Below are 20,000 nucleotides of genomic sequence, written 5' to 3'. Positions count from 1 at the left end.
TACCTGTTCCCAGATGTGCTCTGCTTTCCCTGCAGGTACGTTTTAGATAAGAAGCTAATTATATACATCATCATTTATAAGGTGCTTTCTATTGGGAGGAGTCGGTCACAAACCCTAACCTCTAAATTTACACTTCTGAAAATAATAATTACCTTTTTTTCCCCATGTTTTTGTTCAGCGTTATTTTTAAAAAGATCTTTTTGATTTCTATTATAGTGAAGCTGAAAGATTTGATTTATCATGAGTTTAATTTCTTAATTTAAATAAAAATGATGTTTTCATGCCACTAAAACTGAGTTTTATTCTGTAGGCTGAGCTTATTTTAGTCACTTAGCTGTCAGTGTACAGAAACAGCAACTCCTTTACTCGCACATACAGCAAACTACACAGGCAGGAGGGGCTGAATAAACCCCCACAATATGAGAACATCAGTGTGGAGAACCGAGCAGGAACCGAGGAGCTGAAACGTTACCTTGAAGTGGTCGGTCAGTGTGCGGGAATACTTCAGCGCAGAGTCTCTCTTACAGCGGAACATCGCCATCTGCAGGAGAGCCTGGCAGCGCATACTGCACACACACACACACACACACACAATTAGACTCTGAACAGCAACGAGACACACTTCACATACAGACAATAGCAAAAATGAACACCAGATTTGCTCAAATATAAATGTCAACTCACATCTGCATCACTTTTATACCATATATACTATACACACTATATACTGCATGTGTGTATACACCATTCTTATACTATATATTATACTATAAACACACTCTGGTCCTGTACCTTTACTGCACTGTGCACTGCTGTCTGATTTTTGGTCCATTCAACATGAAAATTTCACACAAATAACTAGGAAACAGGATTTTCTCACAAACAAGACAAATTAAAATGACATTTTCCAATTCAAAGGACTAAATTCTCATTTAAATTCTCACCGCAACAGTAAGATGAAGATAAACATGTAAATAATAATAACTTTCCTCTTCACAGTTTGCACTCAGTTGCTGGATTAAGAGTTTTAAAGCTTTAAAACTGTTAAAGTATATTTATTTAGTAAAATACTGATCTGCAATTTTATCTCATTGCTGCAACACACCGACCGACACTCCCACTGAGGTTTTACTTGTGCCACAAATATCGTGTTTTTTTGAAGAGACTCAGTAAAACTTTTGCTGCACCATAAAGAGCTTCAACTAATCTACTACATTATATTAATTATTACTGTCAACAGCTGACGAAAAATACAAGTTTTGATTTGACCGTCTGTGATGTCATATATCTGCCATTTCAGCTTACAGAGTTAAGCCACGCCCATTCACGCCAAATTATAAGGAGGGTTTCAGCGCTAACTCCTTTTAGAATAAAGCACAGTGCAGGACAGTCAATCAGAAGAGCGCTCATTTACATATATCAGTCTTAAAGGCTCAGTAACAGTAACAGCCTGTTTAACTGTGAGGGATAAAGCGAGGCTGGAGAAGATCATATATAAATGAATGACGACTCATTTTGGAACATAAAACCTCAGTGCTGTAAGTGGAGATGACTGATAAAGACACAATTAACCGACAGATTCAGGCCCTTCAGAGCAGCTCATTATAGAGACCGTCCGGATACTTTTAGACAGTGTTGGATCTTGTCTGTTAAACAGACTCTGAGTCTAAAACGCAGAATGAGCTCTGTGGTTGTGTTGAGCTTCCGTTTCTGAGACCCACCAGAGGACGAGGAAGTCGCGCTCAGATGCCGGAGCTGACGGGTCCAAGTAGTTCTTCAGTTTCAGGATGAATCTGTGAGAGAAAAGAGATCAGACGGTTAACAAAGACACACGAAGAACACGGCACAGATCAGACAGTTAACAGAGACACACAAGGAACACGGCACAGATCAGATGGTTAACAGAGACACAGAGAACACAGCACAGATCAGACAGTTAAGAGACACACAGGGAACACGGCACAGATCAGACGGTTAACAGAGACACAGAGAACGCGGCACAGATCAGACAGTTAACAGAGACACAGAGAACGCGGCACAGATCAGACAGTTAACAGAGACACACAGGGAACACGGCACAGATCAGACAGTTAACAGAGACACACAGAGAACACGGCACAGATCAGACAGTTAACAGACACAGAGAACGCGGCACAGATCAGACAGTTCACAGAGACACACAGAGAACACGGACACAGACAGACAGACACACACACAGACAGACAGACACAGACAGACACACACACAGACAGACAGACACAGACAGACAGACACAGACAGACACACACACAGACAGACAGACACAGACAGACACACACACAGAACTCTCACCTGATCAGATCTACAGTTTCAGAGAACATGGTGTACGCAGACTTGGGCGTGTGGGGATCCGTCTCCATGGCGATGCCGCTCTCCACAAAGGACATGGCAGCATCCAGGTAGCTCAAGCCTTTTCCCATTTTATCCAGCTGAGGAGACGAGAGGCAGCAGGATGAGGGACCAGGGAAGAACACAGCTCTGACTCATTTAGACATTTAATTCTCTAAAATACTTAAAATAAACATATTCCCACAGTAATTAACCCTGCACACAGTCTAGTCTCACTAAATTAACAACAACAACAGCATTTTTCACCACAATTTCTATTAATTCGCTGAGTGTAACAAACTGGAAATTAAATATACTACATATTTATACACTGTGCTCTAAACCACATCAACAACATCAACGTCTGCGCCACCTTAATGGAGAGCTGGATGTGGTTTGATCTCACTGAGAGAAGTTTTGGGGATGCATTTATGGAAAAGATTTGGGTGACCATTGACTTCTAGTGTGTGTTAGCAATGTTAGCCTCACAGTTCCAGTGCTAAAACTAAAGCAGCAAAATTTGGACTCAATTCTGTAAATTAGATTTTTCACCAAGCTGTACCTTTGACCAAATATCTGATTACTCATAAAGCACAGCTTGACCAAGAGTTAAAACTACAAAACAGTCTGATGTTTAAAAACTGACTAAACTCAGCATCCAAACTGGCGTCCTCTGTGCTCTGACGGCTTCCTCCACATTAGCCCTTTAATCTGAATAATATCTTCAGGTTTAACTCAAATTACTCCTGCAAACTCAGTGACAAGGAAGAGTATCGTTCACAGAGTCTTATTAAAATATGAATATAATGTACAGAAGGTCACAGAGACGAAGTGAGGCTTACATAGAAAACATTAAATACAAATTCCTTTTTATAAATAATGTTTAGATACTTCATTATGACAGTATAACACACACAGAGCTCTCGCTCCTTTTCAGCAGCGTTCTGTGTGTAATCAGTGATGGAAGATGTGATAAAGAGGCGAGAGAGAGAGAGAGAGAGAGAGAGAGATTGAGATTACAGGACCGAAGGAGAGAGGAGTAAAAACATTACCGTGGCATCGGCTTTGTGCTTTAGCTTTTTGGCTTCCTTCATGTGGTGATCCACAGAGAACTGCCTGAAAACAACAGTGAAATAAAATGTTGAGAATCTCAGCAGCAGAACAGCATCAGGTCTCCATTCATCACTGCTGTTATGACTGAGCTACTGATCACTATTCTATGACAATTTATATCATTATCGTGACAAATTATGTCACAGTACAATACAATATGCCTTTCTGATCATATCATGCATATCGTCAGTACTTACAGACACTAACCAACTGCATGTTTCATTATAAAGAGAGCAAAATTATTTTTCTGTTTAACTGGATTTAGTGCCAAATACGGAATAAAAATCACTGTGTTCAAGTTTTTAATATATGTATATTATTAAATGTAGCACTGCTGGTTCTTTTCTCTCTGTTCCAACTGATGAGATGTCTGAAAAAATAAATACTGTGACACATCATGTACTCTGAAAACTTCCTGACGTACTGTGATATCAGATCTTTGCTGTATCACCCAGCTGAAGGTCAAATACACTGCAGCTCTAAAAGAGGCTCCTCTAAAACCAACATTCTCCACCAAGTGAAAAATAACCTTATATCAGAGCCCGACTGATTTATCAGTTAGCTGATAATATCGTTGATACTGACTATTCACATTTTTAAAGTATCAGTGAAAATATATTATCAATAATCTTGCAGATAATTAGAAATTTCTCCCAATGACGGGGCTTATAACCTTAAACAGTTACGTAACACAAAAATAACCTTTTAATTAATAATTAGGATCATAAGACACAGAAACCAGAACTTTTAGACCCTTAAAATCAACATCAGCCACATTTTCATTGGACCTTTTGGACCTCATCACACTCCGACTCATACATTGCTCGTTTTTCACATGTTAATCACCACCATAATATCGTCAAGTATCTGATGGATTCTGTGTGATTTATTCTCACCTGTCCTCAAACTTCAGCAGCGGTCTGTGCGTCGCTGGGGCTGTACAGGAAGTGGGGGTCTCTGAGGAGCTTACGTTGCTTTTTGGTGGCTTCTGTAACACAGAGGGAAAAAATAAAGACCTTAAAAAGGAAAGACAGCAGAACTCATACAGAACACAACACATTCAAGCTGCACAGAAGAACTGCACACAGCTGTTCTCCTACTAACCCTCACTGTGTATAGATTGGCAACATTACAGGGGAATTCTACTGATTCTTCAGTACACCTGCATAATTAGGTGGATAAGATGTAAACAGAGCGGTTCAGAGTGGTTTGGTGTGAAACGCTCTGTTCTAGAGAAACATACCGAGTCAGAACTGTTCACAGTGGTGGTGATAGGAACCAGACGTCCACCTCTAAAAGCTCCCTCACAGAAAGTTCCTACATGAAATGGTTATGAATTCACTGCCTGATGACTGAGACACTGTTTTATGATAGTTTAGAGAACTTAAACTCCATTCATGGTGGAGGGATACACGCAGGGCGCTGTGAGGCAAAATAGTCCCCAAAGAAAACTTATTATTTCAGATTTTCCACTATTTTCCATCATCAATATTCATATAAACTCAGAAGACTCGTGTAGGTTCACTGGTGGTTCTGGATAGTAAATAAAATGTCTATATTTGTGTTGTAGTCATGGCGACCCCTGGTTCCCATCACCACCACTGTAAAGACATCTGAACCATTTCACACCAAACCGCTCTGAATCTCTCTGTTTACATCTCACACACTGAATCATGGGGGAATTTTGAAAAATTAATTTAAATTGGATGTTATTGTTGAACATAAGTAATGTCTGACAGAGAGATAACCCGTCCTTTCCATTTTTCTTATGCATCATTTTGATTCATTATGTAATCCATTAACTACAACTAAATAACAGCAGTATATCTTAACTCTAAGCTAAAGCCGCTCTGTACCTTCTCACTCTTGCTGTGCTCCTGCCTGCTGGAGCTCCTCTTCTTGTGCTTGCTGCCGGAGCCGCTCTCCTCCGGTTCCCCACTGCGGCGCTTGTGTCCCGAAACCTTCGGCTGCTCCTGAGACGAGTGAGGAGGAGGAGGAGGAGGAGGAGGAGGAGGAAGGACCTTCTTACTGCTCTTCTTCTCCTTGGCCTCAGTGATGGTCCTGGGGGCGCTGTGACGGCAGGAGGACGAGTGCATGGTCAGGACGGAGCAGGTGGACTACATGAGCTACTGCTGCTTCTGGAATAACAGGGACTTTCCATCCTGACATATAGACCTGCCTGGAGGCCCATCCCTCAACCGTGTAACCCCCTCAGGAGATCCAGACGGCCTTCAGAAACCACCGCACTACTGTACTAATGAACAGTGAAAAGCACCAGTACCAACCACAAAAACACGGCCTGTTAGTTAAACGGCTCAGACGCTCGAAAAGGGTTTACTACGGAAACAGTGAGTTTTAAGGCAAACCAACTGCACGTTGAAACAAACTGAGCTGCAGATATGGCTCGTTTTGTATTCACTGTTTTTGTGATGTCACAAAAACAACTGCCTATGCTTCTAGCAGTTTAGCTCCGCCCATTCACGCTGAAGTTATAAGGAGTGATTTAGCCTCTTCTGCTCTTTAAATGAAGTACAATACAGGGCAGCCTATCAGAAGAGAGCTCATTTACATAAACGCACAGTAACAAAAACAGCCTGTTTTACTGTCAGGCAGTGGTTCCCACCCTGGACCTGCGCATTTTTCTGTTTTCCTGACAAAACACTCCGACTTCAACTCAGGAGGGGTCTGATAATGAGCTGATCTGTTGGATCAGGTGTGTTGGAAACAGGGCGGACACTAAATCATGCAGAGCAGGAGGTCATCCAGGACCTGGGCTGGGAACCACTGCTGTGAGGCATTATTAATATAAATTAAAAATCAAACTTTTAAATGTTTTTTGTACACAAACATCAACAAAAAAGCAAAGAAAAACGTAGGATATGGCCAATTCAGAAAGAATGCAAATGAGGACCAGTTAGCAAATGCTAACCCTTCAGTAGTAGCCAAACACTATGTGGTGTATCAGCAGGCCTGAGTGAAGCATTTCTTTAAAAGACACCTCAAAGCAATAATGGGGTTAAACATGACTGAAAACACCACCACAGCTACTTCACTGCAGCCACACTACAGTGCAGATTAGTGGTATCTATCTATTATCTATCTATCTGCTTTTATTAATGGTTTATTTTGGTGCACTTACTAATGAAGCACTTTAATCTGCATTTAAATGCAGCATGTAAATAAATACGTCAATCTGTTTATTGATAAAGCTGTTTTAAAGCCATATTTTAGGTTTTAATTAGCAATACACTGATAGGGGAACAGCGGCTGATAACAGATACACATCTGCACACATCAAAACACAAACATTACTAAAAAAAAACAGAAACTGGGACTAAATCTACCTGCATCAGCATTACAGAGTAATATTTATTTCTGTTGGGTTATAAATGCAGTAAAATTAATAAAGAGCAGATATTTCAGTGCAGTAACCCAGCATCACCTGAACACTCTGTTCAATAAACACATCAGTCTGAAATATCAATCAAATCTGAAATCATTTTTACAGTAAATATCTGCTGATACTGATATGACTGTTATAGCTTCGTTACTGAAGTGTGAGACTCACTCTGTTTTGGAGCCGTGCTGAGAGGATGAGGACGTCCGGCTCTCCTTCTCCAGCTTTGGTTTCTTCTTTGGCACAGACGGCTCGGCCTTCTCAGCCTGAGAACACGAGCAGAGTCATCTTCAAACGTGGGTCACACAGCGTCTCTCACGCTGGGCTCATTACTGACCGGTCACTCCCACAGACGCGTACAGTGACGCGAGTATGAAACAGCGTTAGATTTAAACGATTACACTAAACTGTGCTCAGCTGAAATCTCTCCAGAATTCAGGCTTCAGTCAATCAGTGAAGGACTGTCACTGAACTCCGACAGGAGAACTCAGTGAGTCGACATGGGAGAAACTGAGCAAGTGAGCGGGCGAGTGAGGGAGAGAGAGAAAATTGGCTTGGCTTCTTATCAAGTCAGATGATCAAAACAGCCTCTCAAACGAGAGAAACTGGAATAAAAATAACATCAACAACCATCTACAGTGCTGTGAAAAAGTCAGAGACCCTTCACGTGTTTCAATGTCTGTTTTGACTGGAAATAAGTACAAACGATAGTTCTTCCAGGAGATCTGTGAGCAGATCAGACAGACAGAATAGTCCACCTGAATGATAAGGGAGAAAGTCAAAGGAAAATAACTGAGTTTCCAAAACTGGAGCTCAAAAGCCACAGAGATCTGGACAATCAGCAGACGCAGCAGTTACTGTGGAACTGAACAGCAGATAGTATCAGACATGATTATGAGAATCTGCAGAGCTGCCAAAATAAAGAGGAGCTGCCAGTGGTTTCCCACACGGCAGAGTCTCTCACTCACACACACACACACACACACACACACACAAACTAACAAACAAATAAACAAACAAACAAACAAACAACACAAAAACGCGAACAACTGACCAAACACATCAGGTGCGAAGCTCAATAAAAACATGGTTTTAATTATATATTAATTTTATATTTTGATATTCGATTTTTCATGTGAGTTTACTAATAATCAATTAATCAGCTTAAATGTGGCCTGTAAATGGGTGGAAAATTGAAAAATTTACTAAAAAATCCAACAAGGCGATTTAAGATTTTAATTTTTTTTTTTTAATTTTTACCCGATTTTCTCCCCAATTTAGTCGTCTCCAATTCCACCCGCTAGTTAGGACTCCCCCAGTCACACGATGCTATAAACGCTAGGAGGGTGAAGGCTAACACAGGCTTCCTCCGAGACCTGTGAAGCGCCACCGCTTCTTTTCGAGCTGCCGCTCACGCAACGTCACTGGACAGCCGAACGCGCTCGGAGGAAAGCGCCAACCGCCAGATCTGTTACGTCAGCTAACAGACGCCTGCGCTGACTAGCATCGCGCTGAGTGATGGGGGGAGAGGGAGGGGCCATCCTACCCACCCAGAGAGAGCGAGGCCAATTGTGCTCTCTCGGACTCCCGGCTACGGACGGCTGTAGCATCACCAGGGATCGAACTCGCGATCTCCTGATGAGGGACAACGCTTAGACGGTTGCGCCACTCAGGAGCTAAGATTTTAATTTTAATATTCCTGTGTCCACTAGATGACTACACACCTCTACAGTCATGTGGTCATGCCCATATAAGGACTTCCGGATCTAAGCTATTTGTCTCTAGGGGGAAAAGCTCCTCTCTCTCTGTGGTAAACAAATATGCTCCAAAACTGATACATTTCGTCTTAGACACACTTTTCCTTTGAACATCACTGGATCTTCTGGATTACGAGCTCATTAAAGAGCCATTTGCATGAAACTGTATAATTTTTGGCTTTTTTTCCTGTTTTTTTGTGTTGTTTCAATACACACAGAGGAAATAAACATGTGTATAACAAAACATGTGTAATTGCAATAATTTTCTGGGAGAAATACTTAATTTGCTGGAGTTTTGTATTAAACTCACTTTCGTGCAAAGTCAGTTTTGCGTGCAGGAGTGTCATCTTTCTTGTAGCATGAAATTTAACTGATAAAAGACCAGAAGATCTGGTGATATTTGGGGATTGTATTAATTATCAGAGCGATTATTCTCAAAAATCTCATTCTTCTTTCCCACAGAAATCTGACAGAATGACAAACCACTTCAGAGGTCAGTTCTGCTCTTTAGCCTCTTCAGGCACGAAGCAGCGCAGATAAAAAACCTCAACAACAAATCAAATATGAGCACTTACTGAAGGGATGAAGGTTGGTGAGAAAAATTGATTCCAATTTTCCACTTACCCCACTTAGTCAATCGGTCGAGATGATGTCTAAAATCCAAATTTTAGGTTAGAACTGGAGCGGCGAGGCTAACGGCGCTAATAGCTTCCTAAAAGTTCCCGAACTTCGTCCAGTTCTTCATTACGGTGCTGCAGGCGTGTAGAACACAGTGACTTACTGTGAGCGATAAACAAGAAGAAAACAGCAGCTGCTTTTAACAACGGTCTGTATTCACAAACCACACCAGCAGTCGCTGAGCTGATCTAGAGTCAGCACTGGTGACAGTGACAGCTGTACATACGGAGCAGATCCATCCTGCTCTGTGAAGAGCAGCCCTGCTGCCGTCTGAAACAGCTGCGGTGAAGTTCTGTTTGTTTTTATAGCTCACGGTGAGACACACTGAGCTCTACACCACACCTGTAGGTCTGCAGCGCCGTGATAAAGAGGTGGATGGGGTTTGAGAAGTTTTGGGGTGTTTATGAATTTATTTATGAGTTCTAAGGTTTGTTAGCAACAACAGCTCCAGTTCTGAACTAAAGAAGCAAAATTTGGACTCCACACATGTGGCTTACGTGGGAAACTGGGTAAATGTGATTTTTCACCTGTGGGTATCTACTGAAGAGCCCCTCAGCCCTCAGTGGCTCCCTAACAGAGAAGAAAGAGGAACTCACAGGTCGCTTCTTGCCCGCTTTGCCTGCAGAGCCGTGCTCCTTCTCCTTGCTGGACTTCTTCGAGGACCCCTCGCTGGCCTTGGCTGCTTTGGCCAGCGTCGGGACTCTGGAGAGCTGGCTGAGCTCGATCTTCACTACCAGGCTCGGCGGAGGGTCACGGGCCGACCTGGACACCCCCTCTTTCTTCCTGTCTCTGGTGGGCGAGCGAGCGTGGCTCTTTTTCGAGCTCTTTGTGGGCGTGACGGTTTCGGTTTGAACGCTACTTATGATGCTGGTGCTTTTGGGGGGCAGGAAGGCGGAGCGTAAGGCAGCAGGGCTGGGAGGGGGGGCCGGTTCGGCTTCCTTCTCTCCTTCCGTCTCCGTGGCTTTAGGAGCCGCATCCTTCCCTTCCTTTTTGTCTGAGCGGTGCTTGGACGACCTCTTGCCTTCCGATTTGTGGCTGGTTTTCGTTTTGACCTTCGGTCTGTCTGTGAACGTTGAGTCTTTATCGCGCGGGGTCACCTCCACGCTCTCGACCCGCAGGCCGGTGTGGGCCTCCTCCGGCCGGGGGGCTTTGCTGCTCCTCCCCGGCTGTTTGTTTCCCACAGTCTTTCTGTGTCCCGCCTCCGAGGGCTTGGAAACAGGCTTGTGGTTAGCATGTTTGCTAGTGTGTTGGCTCAAGCTGGCAGACTTCGCCTCTGCGTCTGCGTCGGTGTCAGCGGGCTGCGGCGGTGCAGGGGGGCTGTGAGAGCCGTAGTGCCGTCTGTTTTTGGGTTTGGGCTCGTCCTGCGGATGGGTGCGGGGCTGAGGTTTGGCGCTCGGAGCGGTTTTGGCCTCTGGGGTAACTTCGCTGTGACTCTGAGGGTTCAGGCTCTGCTGGCTCTCCTTGATCCACGTGATTAACTGCCAGTTGATGTCTTTGACACCTTCAGCCTGGAGTACAACACACACACACACACACACACACACACACACAGATAAAGACCCAACACACAAACAGAGATAAAGACAGACACAAACAGAGAGAGAGTGAGACACAAACACGGAAAATACAACATAGGCTTCAGACAATTGACGACAGTTTCAATCAGGCTGGACGGCTTAAAATCCTACAATTTTCAAGGCCACTTATGACATTTGTTGGGTTTTATTTTCCAAAAATGGTCATGTAATTTTCAACCAACTGATCAGGCTGTTTTTGTTGCTATGCCTTTACTAAGACTGATATATCATCTGACAAAACCTCAGATTCCCAAAAAAGCAACTGTACAAACGAAGGAAAAATGTTCTTAACCAGGGGTGCCTAATCCTGGTCCTGGAGATCTACCACCCTTTATAATTCAGATCCAACACACCTGGCTCTGCCATTCAGGTGCCTGTGAAGGCCTTCATTACCTGCATCAGGTGTGCTAGATTAGGGTAGGAGCTAAACTCTACAGCGTGGTAGATCTCCAGGACCAGGATTGGGCACCCCTGTTCTTAACTTTCAGTGTAAGTCAAGGTAATAAAAAGTTGGTCTGTTTGTCAGGAAAGTCTGACAGCAGGATTTTTTAAAATTACGTTTTTTAGGTTTTGTTCTGACAGCGACGTTTAGACTGAAACCCCTCTTTTAACTTCAGTGCAAATGGGAGAACAGCAGAATAGTGACCCCCTGTAACAGCAGTTCATGCTACTTGTTATGACTAGAATTGTCAGTGAAGTTTTTCCATTACTTTCCAGATTTTTTTTTTTAAATTTACTTCACTTATAAGTAATAATAATAAATAAAAATAAGACTGAAAATGAAACATGATCAATATTTCCCATTTGATCATTAAAATGAAAGACAAAAATAAAAAAATTTAAATATTTGAGATATTTGATATAATATTCAAAAATTAAAATAATCAGTAGTTGCAGTCTTAATTAAACCGACAGCAAAAACTACTAAACCACACTAAGGACAACCAAACCACAGCAGGAGCGTCAGCGAGCTTATGTTCTGTGGTTTAATCAGAGTTTTACCTGCTGTGCTGTAACAGTTTACTGCATTAAACTATCGCCAAACGATACTATAGTCAATCAGCGATGGCTGGGTGTCGCACTCGGGCGATGATATATTGCACACAATCTCACAGGCACGGAAAATAAAAACCACAACAAACAGATCTGCCAGAGTCTGAGAGGATCCGGAGTCTGAGATGATCCAGACTTCCAGCCAAGAGGCCAATAAAATAACCCATCAGCCAGATTCCTGAACCCAGATTTACCTTATTCCCACACTGAAAAGCTTTCCGATGGTAAATGACCACAGCGCTGTCCTCCGCCAGGCTCAGTCTGAGTCCCGGAAACCAACACACACACACACAAATACTACAAAGCCAAGCTAACAGTGAGGACTGAGGGCTGATCAGTGTGTTCCAGTGATTTGTGTCTGAGGCCTAAAAGCTGCTTGTGTATTTCTCTCTTTCGGGGGCTCTCAGAGCAGAGCCTGAAGAACAGTGTGTCAAATAAATAAATAAATAAATAAACATACACAATTTCTCCTCTGAACACGAGTGTAGTCGATCAGCCAGCTTCTTTAGTTTTAGCGCTACTGGCTAATGTAGATAACAGATAATGGAAGCATATACCCACCAATTAGCACGGTGCTAACTGCCTCACTCACTCGCCTGTGTGCTCCCTGACACTGATGCTCCATGCTAACGGGTGGGGTATAAGCTTACTTGTTAGCTTCATTAGCCTCGTAGCTCCAGCGCTAAAACTAAAGAAGCAAACGTCAGAAATCAAAAACGTCTCAGCTGATCGACTCCATTTGGAGAGAAACTGTGTAAATCTTTTCTGAATGAGCTGCTACTTTAATCTGATTCATAAGAACAGAAAGTAAAATTCTCTAACAGAAACAGATCAGATTTAATAATCTGCGAAACGGAAGCATTCTCTCATCCTGCGGTGGATAAAAACGATCTAAAGCTGATCTGTTCTGCCCTACGAGCACTTTTCCTCTGAACATCGCTAGATCTTCTGAATAACGAGGGGGAACCGAAATACAACTGAGCTAACGCAGCTGCCGCTCAACTGACCAGCAGGCTCGGTTTGGCAGGTTCAGGCTGCAGTTTGGGGAGCTGCTGTTTAAGCAATAGAACCCGAGATGGAGTGTTTTATTGAGAAATAACATCACGGCTGTGATTCGGTCGCCGTAGATCATCACAGCCGTGATGTTATTGGCGATAACACACTCCTCGAGTGTTCTACTGCTTTAATACAACAGTTAAATAAATACAGTAATAAATTAATAAACTGGGCCGTGAACGCGGCGTTTAATATGTTTTAATGTTCGCAGTTCCTTCACCAAATTAGAGTTCCTTAACGAGCAGCTCGTTGCTACGTCAGAGTAACGAGCTCCGCCCACTCGCTGCTCAGCCGGCAGTTCGTTCTCCAGCTCCTTACACTAAATTCCCAAACTGTCATCACCACTGAGCAGCTTTTCAGTCGGCAGCTGTGACAGAAGAACAGCTAAACAACCTGGAATCAGCCAGAAATGAACCCAACACCATTCGCCAAACTAAATGGGCTGTAAGATGCTTTACAGACTGGCTGGAACAAAACAACATTAATACTGATCTGGCAAAAAAATGACAAAACTGAGCTGAACTTGATATTGCGGCAGTTTTATGGCTCAGTCTGATTTGGTCAGACTCTGAAGATCAGACTACGCGTTTGGCGAATGGTGTTGGGTTCATTTCTGGCTGATTCCAGGTTGTTCAGCTGTTCTTCTGTCACAGCTGCCGACTGAAAAGCTGCTCAGTGGTGAGACAGTTTGGGAATTTAGTGTCGTCTCATCTTCAGAGTCTGACCAAATCAGCTGTCGGTCAAATGTGATCTTAAGTGTCCATTTTCTGTTTGTGGCAAAGTAAGAAGTAAAAACGGTCAAATGCCTTGAGCGTCTCCTACAGCTGTCAGAGTCTCAGCGGAGTGATACAGTGTTTGTGAAAAACCTGTGGTGTTATGGTGAAATAACAGCATTGTTAGAACGCTTCTCAACCAATCAGCTTGCATGGCTGGAACTAACTGTTGTATAATGGATTATAACAGTGATGGAGTTTAATAACAGACTCACTTTCACACAGCGTCATTTCAGTGAGCAGCAGTGTTAGTCTGGGTTAGCATGTACAGAGCATCATTCATTTGACTGCTAAACGACCTCATAACCCAGAGGATCCAGTGAACCACACAAAACCAGCTATGGAGCATTGCTGTTCATCACAGGACGAGACGGGTGATTTTTCAGAACTCCATTAAAGTTTCTCACAGAGAGAACCAGACCAGATGTTCCATACAAAAGCATGACTCAGACTTCAGAACAGTCTATTAGCTAAACTACAGGGAGAGGCGACAGCGCTGAGCAGGACACACCTAAACCACCTAATCTGACCGTCCATCCTCTCCCACCTTTTAGCCTGAATCCCAAACAGACACACACCATCAGTCAGACGGACCTTCAGCTGAGTGAGTTCAGCTACTGTAAGGTCACTCTTTACTGACACAGCTTTTATCTCCATAGACAAGAACTGACCAATAGAATGCGACGCTCTGGATCAGCTGCACATGATCCTAAGGTCTCCATGTCCAGTGCCCAGTGTGGTCTAGAGGGGTATAAAGCCCCCCAGCATTGGGCTGTGGAGCAGTGGAACTGTGTTCTCTGGAGTGATGGAGCTCCATCCAGTACCTTTGGGATGAGTTGTAGTGACCCAGAACTGACCATCCAACATCAGTACCTGACCTCACTAATGCTCAATCAGATCCTCACAGCAATGTTCAACATCTAGTGTAAAGCCCTCCCAGAAGAGTAGAGGCTGTTACTGCAGCACAGACTCACTATTAACACCTTCATTTCAGAGGAAGCTCTGCAGTCGACACTCTGGACAGTGAGAATGTAAACGTGGGGTTACTATTTTTCTCTCTTTATTTTCCGTTTAAATCCTCTCTTTATTCTCCGTCTCCCTGTTTTAAACCTCCTCCCCCCCGCCGGTCTCTCCGCGGCTGGACACTCATCGATTTTCCCCTTTTTCTCTTACATAACCGCCCAACGTCTCTGGATCCTGACTCATCAGCACAGCCTGCTTCCTCCTTACTCACCTCGACACTCATTTATGAAAGAGAGCTCAGCTCCGCCGCGCTGCTCCTGCTCCAGCGGCTCCGCCTCCTCCTTCAGTTCATTAATGAAGTAACAGAACTGAGGAGCTGTGACTACATTCGGAAACATGGATGGGTATCAAAAAGCAACGTGCTGAGAAAACGAGTGTATTTCTCTGAAAAATAAACATTTTTACAAACTATGATTTTCCTGAGGAACCCATTCACTCTGGTTTTGCTCAGCAGCGCCCCTAGCAGGAATACATCTTATGCTCAATTGTTAAATACAGATAAAAATGGAGCTTCTGCCCACACTCTGGGTACATTTAGTCTGTATTTATGCAGGCTCTCTGAAAGCTTACAGATACAGATACGCAGTACCACCAGAAGCCTTGGGGGGGGGCAGTGTAGCCAATAGTTCAAGCGTGACATGATTGGTCTGCGTCCACAGCACTGCCTCTTTTGTCTCCCTCTGTAGTTGGTACTTTATAACGGCTCCTCCATCGTTGCCACGTTTGCTGTCAGAAGCGTTTGACGCTGCACTGCCCTCTAGTGGATGGACTGCTTAACATCCATGCCAATGTAAAAGACGGAAGTATGTGGGCAGTGACGGTTACACCAGCTATATCAAATGGACATATTTATTCTCATATTTAAAGGGAGCGTAAACAAGCCTTAGGTTTGTTTGTCAGCGTTAGCTCTCGAGAGACTCGCTTCGGAGCTCCATGTTGTGGATGTTTCAAAATTATTCAGACTGATTAGCTGCTGCCTCTGAAGTGAAGCTCACACTGTGATGGACACTCTACTGGTAAACTCCCTTTAAAGTACGTGCTGAAATTCTCACTCTCACAGTGTTCACTCCTCTTAAAACATGTAAGAGTTTGTCGATTCAGGAAATAATCTCTCACAGAAAGTCATCACACTAAACGGAAAAACGAAAACACTGCCTGAAGTCTGAGAAACTGTTTTACGATGGTTTTGAGAAGGTTTTGGTCTAAAACATACGTCCCCAACAAGTCCTGAAAGAAACTTATTTTACTGTTTTACCTTCGACATTACAGATTAACTATTTTACTATGAATCACTCTGAACGACTCTTTACATCATTTGCAGAAACAATCTGATTAATGAACACAAACAAAAATATAAGTACTGATCAGCTCTTACGCCACCTGATTAACACAATACCATCACAGTCTCAGTGAACACAGCAGTACTTTAGCAGCCTTCTGTCCAGCCTGCGGCAGCAACGAAGCAGATCTGAACACAACAGTACAAGTGAAGCGGCTCCACAAACTAAACATGTCAGCCAGTTTTACATGGAGAACCTTTGAGAAGGTTCTCCTTCACTTCACTGCCGGATGTGAATTCCAAGGAACACTGAAATGGACATTTAAGAAACAAACAGCAAGCAGCAAAGTTTATTTATATAGCACTTTTTACAACAGGTGTTGTCACAAAGCAGCTTTACAAGGAAATCAGCATTACAGAAAGAAATCCGGGTCTGAGCCCCCATGAGCGTCGCCAGAGGCGACAGTGGCAAGGAAAAACTCCCTAAGAGAAACAGGAAGAAACCTTGAGAGGAACCAAGACTCAGAAGGGGAACCCATCCTCCTCTGGTCGACACCGGATAGTAAACATTGTTAGTATAAAGTATTATAGTACAAAAACAGGGAAAACAGGTGGAGCAAACGATTAATTTGATTAGTTTAGTTCATGCAGCAGCAGCAGCGGCAGCAGCAGCATCAGTGGGGTCAGGTTGTGAGGATGAGGTTTACACGGTGAGCAGTGGCACCCGATCAAGGCAGAGAACAAACAGATGTTCTTGCTGTCTCAGTTATGCTGGTGCTGTGGATAGCTTTCTGTTAGCGGTCGGCTTTAGCCTGACAGTCGGCTTTAGCTTTCTCTCTAAGTTTCTCTGAGCAACAGAGAGAGGCCTTTGGGGAACATAGTTAGTTAAAGCTATGTGGGCGGGGCAAACCACATCAGCCCTGTGATTGGTGAGGATGCAGCTGTATAAACACTACAGCTACAATTCTTCAGCCATTCAGTGGATCTTACAAAGTTATTCTATACGTTGTACTTGAACACTGTGGCCCACAAGAGCAAAATAAACCCACACAAAGAAAATACAGATTTATTAAAGAACAGAAGAGACTGATTTTCTCTGGAGCTCTAAACCTCCCACTGTTTACTCATATCAGCACAACGACTTCTCACTGAGATATTTACATACAGTTTGTTTATAATGTGGATCTTCTGAAAGCCACAGTGCTGCTTTGCAGGTGGTTCGTGGTGAGATGTTGGTGGGTGTACCTTGGCTGATGGTGTGGTTTCCCGGGGGGCTGGTGGGTTCTCCTCTGCACCGCTCTCGCTGCTCTCGCTGTCAGATTCGGACCCCGAGCTGCTTTCCGAATCGCTAGAGCTGCCGGACTCACCTCCACTGGAGGGCGCCACCACGGCCGCGCTGCCGTCTTCAGGCACACTGAGAGAGACGGATCACCAACAGCTACATCAGATCCCAGTTAGTTCAAGTTTAAGAGGATTTACTGTCATTCGAGTTGTAGACCAGTTCACAGTGAAACAACAGTCCTCCAGGACCACAGAGCTATGAAGTTATACAGCTAATGTAGCTGACAAATAATGGAAGCTTATAGCTTAGCATTGTTACCTTAGCAACCAGTTAGCATCACTCAAACAGCAGTCCTATGGTGCACTGACACGGTTTTCTTTAGCTAAAAAACCTGGACGTGCTTCTTTAAGGTACGTTAACACGACAGCACTGAGAGAACGAGCTCTGAACTACAACTAAAAACTCAACACCGTCACCGTCCAGACAAACGGACGCGGTCAGCTATACTCACACTGGGTCTGGCCTGCAGGGGGACAGAGGGGCTCTGAGCGGAGAGTCATGACGCTCTAGTGAGAGAGAGAGAGAGAGAGAGAGAGAGAGAGAGAGAGAGAGAGATGCACAAAATCAGTTTAATCAGATTAATGGATTCAAACCTGCACCAAAACAAACTCCCAATGCAGGAGTGTAAATCTGAACTTCAGAACATTGCAGAAAACAATCCAACACAAACTTTACTAAGATTCAATTAGAGAGAGAGAGATACAGTGATGTACACACCGATCAGGTGTAACATTCTGACCACCTCCTTGTTTCTACACTCATTGTCCATTTTATCAGCTCCACTTACTATATAGGTGCACTTTGTAGTTCTACAGTTACAGACTGTAGTCCATCTGTTTCTCTGATACTTTGTTAGCCCCCTTTTACCCTGTTCTTCAGTGGTCAGGACCCCCATGGACCCTCACAGAGCAGGTACTATTTGGGTGGTGGATCATTCTCAGCACTGCAGTAACACTGACGTGGTGGTGGTGTGTTAGTGTGTGTTGTGCTGGTACGAGCGGATCAGACACAGCAGTGCTGCTGGAGTTTTTAAACACTGTGTCCACTCACTGTCCACTCTATTAGACACTCCTACCTTGTCAGTCCACCTTGTAGATGTACAGTCAGAGACGATAGCTCATCTGCTGCTGCACAGTTTGTGTTGGTCATCCTCTAGTCCTTCATCAGTGGTCACAGGACGCTGCCCACAGGACGCTGTTGGCTGGATATTTCTGGTTGGTGGACTATTCTCAGTCTAGCAGCGACACTGAGGTGTTTAAAAACTCCAGCAGCACTGCTGTGTCTGATCCACTCAGACCAGTGCAACACACACTAACACATCACCACCACGTCAGTGTTACTGCAGTGCTGAGAATGATCCACCACCCAAATAGTACCTGCTCTGTGAGGGTCCATGGGGGTCCTGACCACTGAAGAACAGGGTAAAAGGGGGCTAACAAAGTATCAGAGAAACAGATGGACTACAGTCTGTAACTGTAGAACTACAAAGTGCACCTATATAGTAAGTGGAGCTGATAAAATGGACAATGAGCGTAGAAACAAGGAGGTGGTCAGAATGTTATGCCTGATCGGTGTATATATGTGTGTGTGTGTGTGTGTGTGTGTGTGTGTGTGTGTGTGTGTGTGTGTGTGTGAGAGCAGCTCTGTGATGTGCAGTGTTTTCTCTGAGGTGGTCAGTGAGGAACAGCAGTCTTTAAAAACGTTGAAGAACACGAGTGCAGTCAGACTCTCTCTCTCTCTCTGTGTGTGTGAGAAAGCTCCCATGGGTGTGTCCACGCATAGAAGAGTGCGAGTGCACCAGTGTCCCTCTGAGGGGGCGGTCAGTGTGAGTCTGCACCATTTGGAGACTGAACCTTGTGTTAAATTCTTTTTCTGTTACTTTTCATTTGAGTAAGAAAAAAAACACCTGCAAAGGTTCAGGTTATCATAAATGAGCTGAGTGATCTGAGTCACCAAACTGTCCTCACTGAAGCCTTTCTCTCCAGAACTGTTAATAAAAGCTCACACTGAAACTCCAGCAAAGGGGAGATCAGGTCAGCATGGTTTACTCAAAATACTTAGCTGTTTATTTATTTATTCATTTATTTATTTATTGCTTTTTGACCATTTTCAACACACACACACACACACACACACACACACACACACACACACACACACACTTACTCTGAGGCTGCTGGTATCCTGGGTGAAGGTGGGGCTCCTGATGGAGAACAGAGGAGAAACATTCAGTTCAGACGCTGTTTCAGGAACATCAGCTGCGTCAGAACAATTTGGGGAAAATCTCTAACTGATTTTATTGATCAGTACTGTGATTTAAACTGTGAAGCTCAAACACTGCCTGCAGGTACCCCAGGTGGTTGCTAGGGAGTTGCTAAGTGGTTGCTAGGGTACCCCAGGTGATTGCTAGGGAGTTGCTAGGTGGTTGCTAGGGTACCCCAGGTGGTTGCTAGGGAGTTTTAGGTGGTTGCTTGGGTACCCCAGGTGATCGCTAGGGAGTTGCTAAGTGGTTGCTAGGGTACCCCAGGTGGTTGATAGTGTGTTGCTAGATGGTTGCTATGGTGCTCCAGGTGACTGTTAGGGAG

At 43.9% G+C, this 20,000-nt stretch overlaps 1 protein-coding gene across 2 annotated transcripts in view; it reads right to left on the bottom strand.

Annotated features, from left to right (window-relative positions):
- The window catches only part of LOC118820718 (AF4/FMR2 family member 1-like), a 64,772-nt gene that overhangs the window by 8,525 nt on the left and 36,247 nt on the right, over window positions 1-20,000 (bottom strand). The window contains exons 6-16 of one of the 2 annotated variants that reach the window (XM_036589136.1): window positions 19,582-19,618; window positions 17,867-17,924; window positions 17,319-17,487; window positions 9,909-10,820; window positions 7,049-7,143; window positions 5,337-5,550; window positions 4,377-4,468; window positions 3,420-3,483; window positions 2,332-2,468; window positions 1,722-1,793; window positions 473-566 (exon numbers count right to left, since the gene is read on the bottom strand). In XM_036589136.1, coding sequence (XP_036445029.1) covers window positions 473-566; window positions 1,722-1,793; window positions 2,332-2,468; window positions 3,420-3,483; window positions 4,377-4,468; window positions 5,337-5,550; window positions 7,049-7,143; window positions 9,909-10,820; window positions 17,319-17,487; window positions 17,867-17,924; window positions 19,582-19,618 — 1,944 coding nt within the window. The remainder of the gene's footprint in view (window positions 1-472; window positions 567-1,721; window positions 1,794-2,331; window positions 2,469-3,419; window positions 3,484-4,376; window positions 4,469-5,336; window positions 5,551-7,048; window positions 7,144-9,908; window positions 10,821-17,318; window positions 17,488-17,866; window positions 17,925-19,581; window positions 19,619-20,000) is intronic. The other variant, XM_036589138.1, reaches the window with a different exon arrangement.

Source organism: Colossoma macropomum, unplaced genomic scaffold (assembly GCF_904425465.1).
Source record: "Colossoma macropomum unplaced genomic scaffold, Colossoma_macropomum, whole genome shotgun sequence".
NCBI classification, from domain to species: Eukaryota; Metazoa; Chordata; class Actinopteri; order Characiformes; family Serrasalmidae; genus Colossoma; species Colossoma macropomum.
This window is presented reverse-complemented; position numbering and strand designations above follow the sequence as displayed.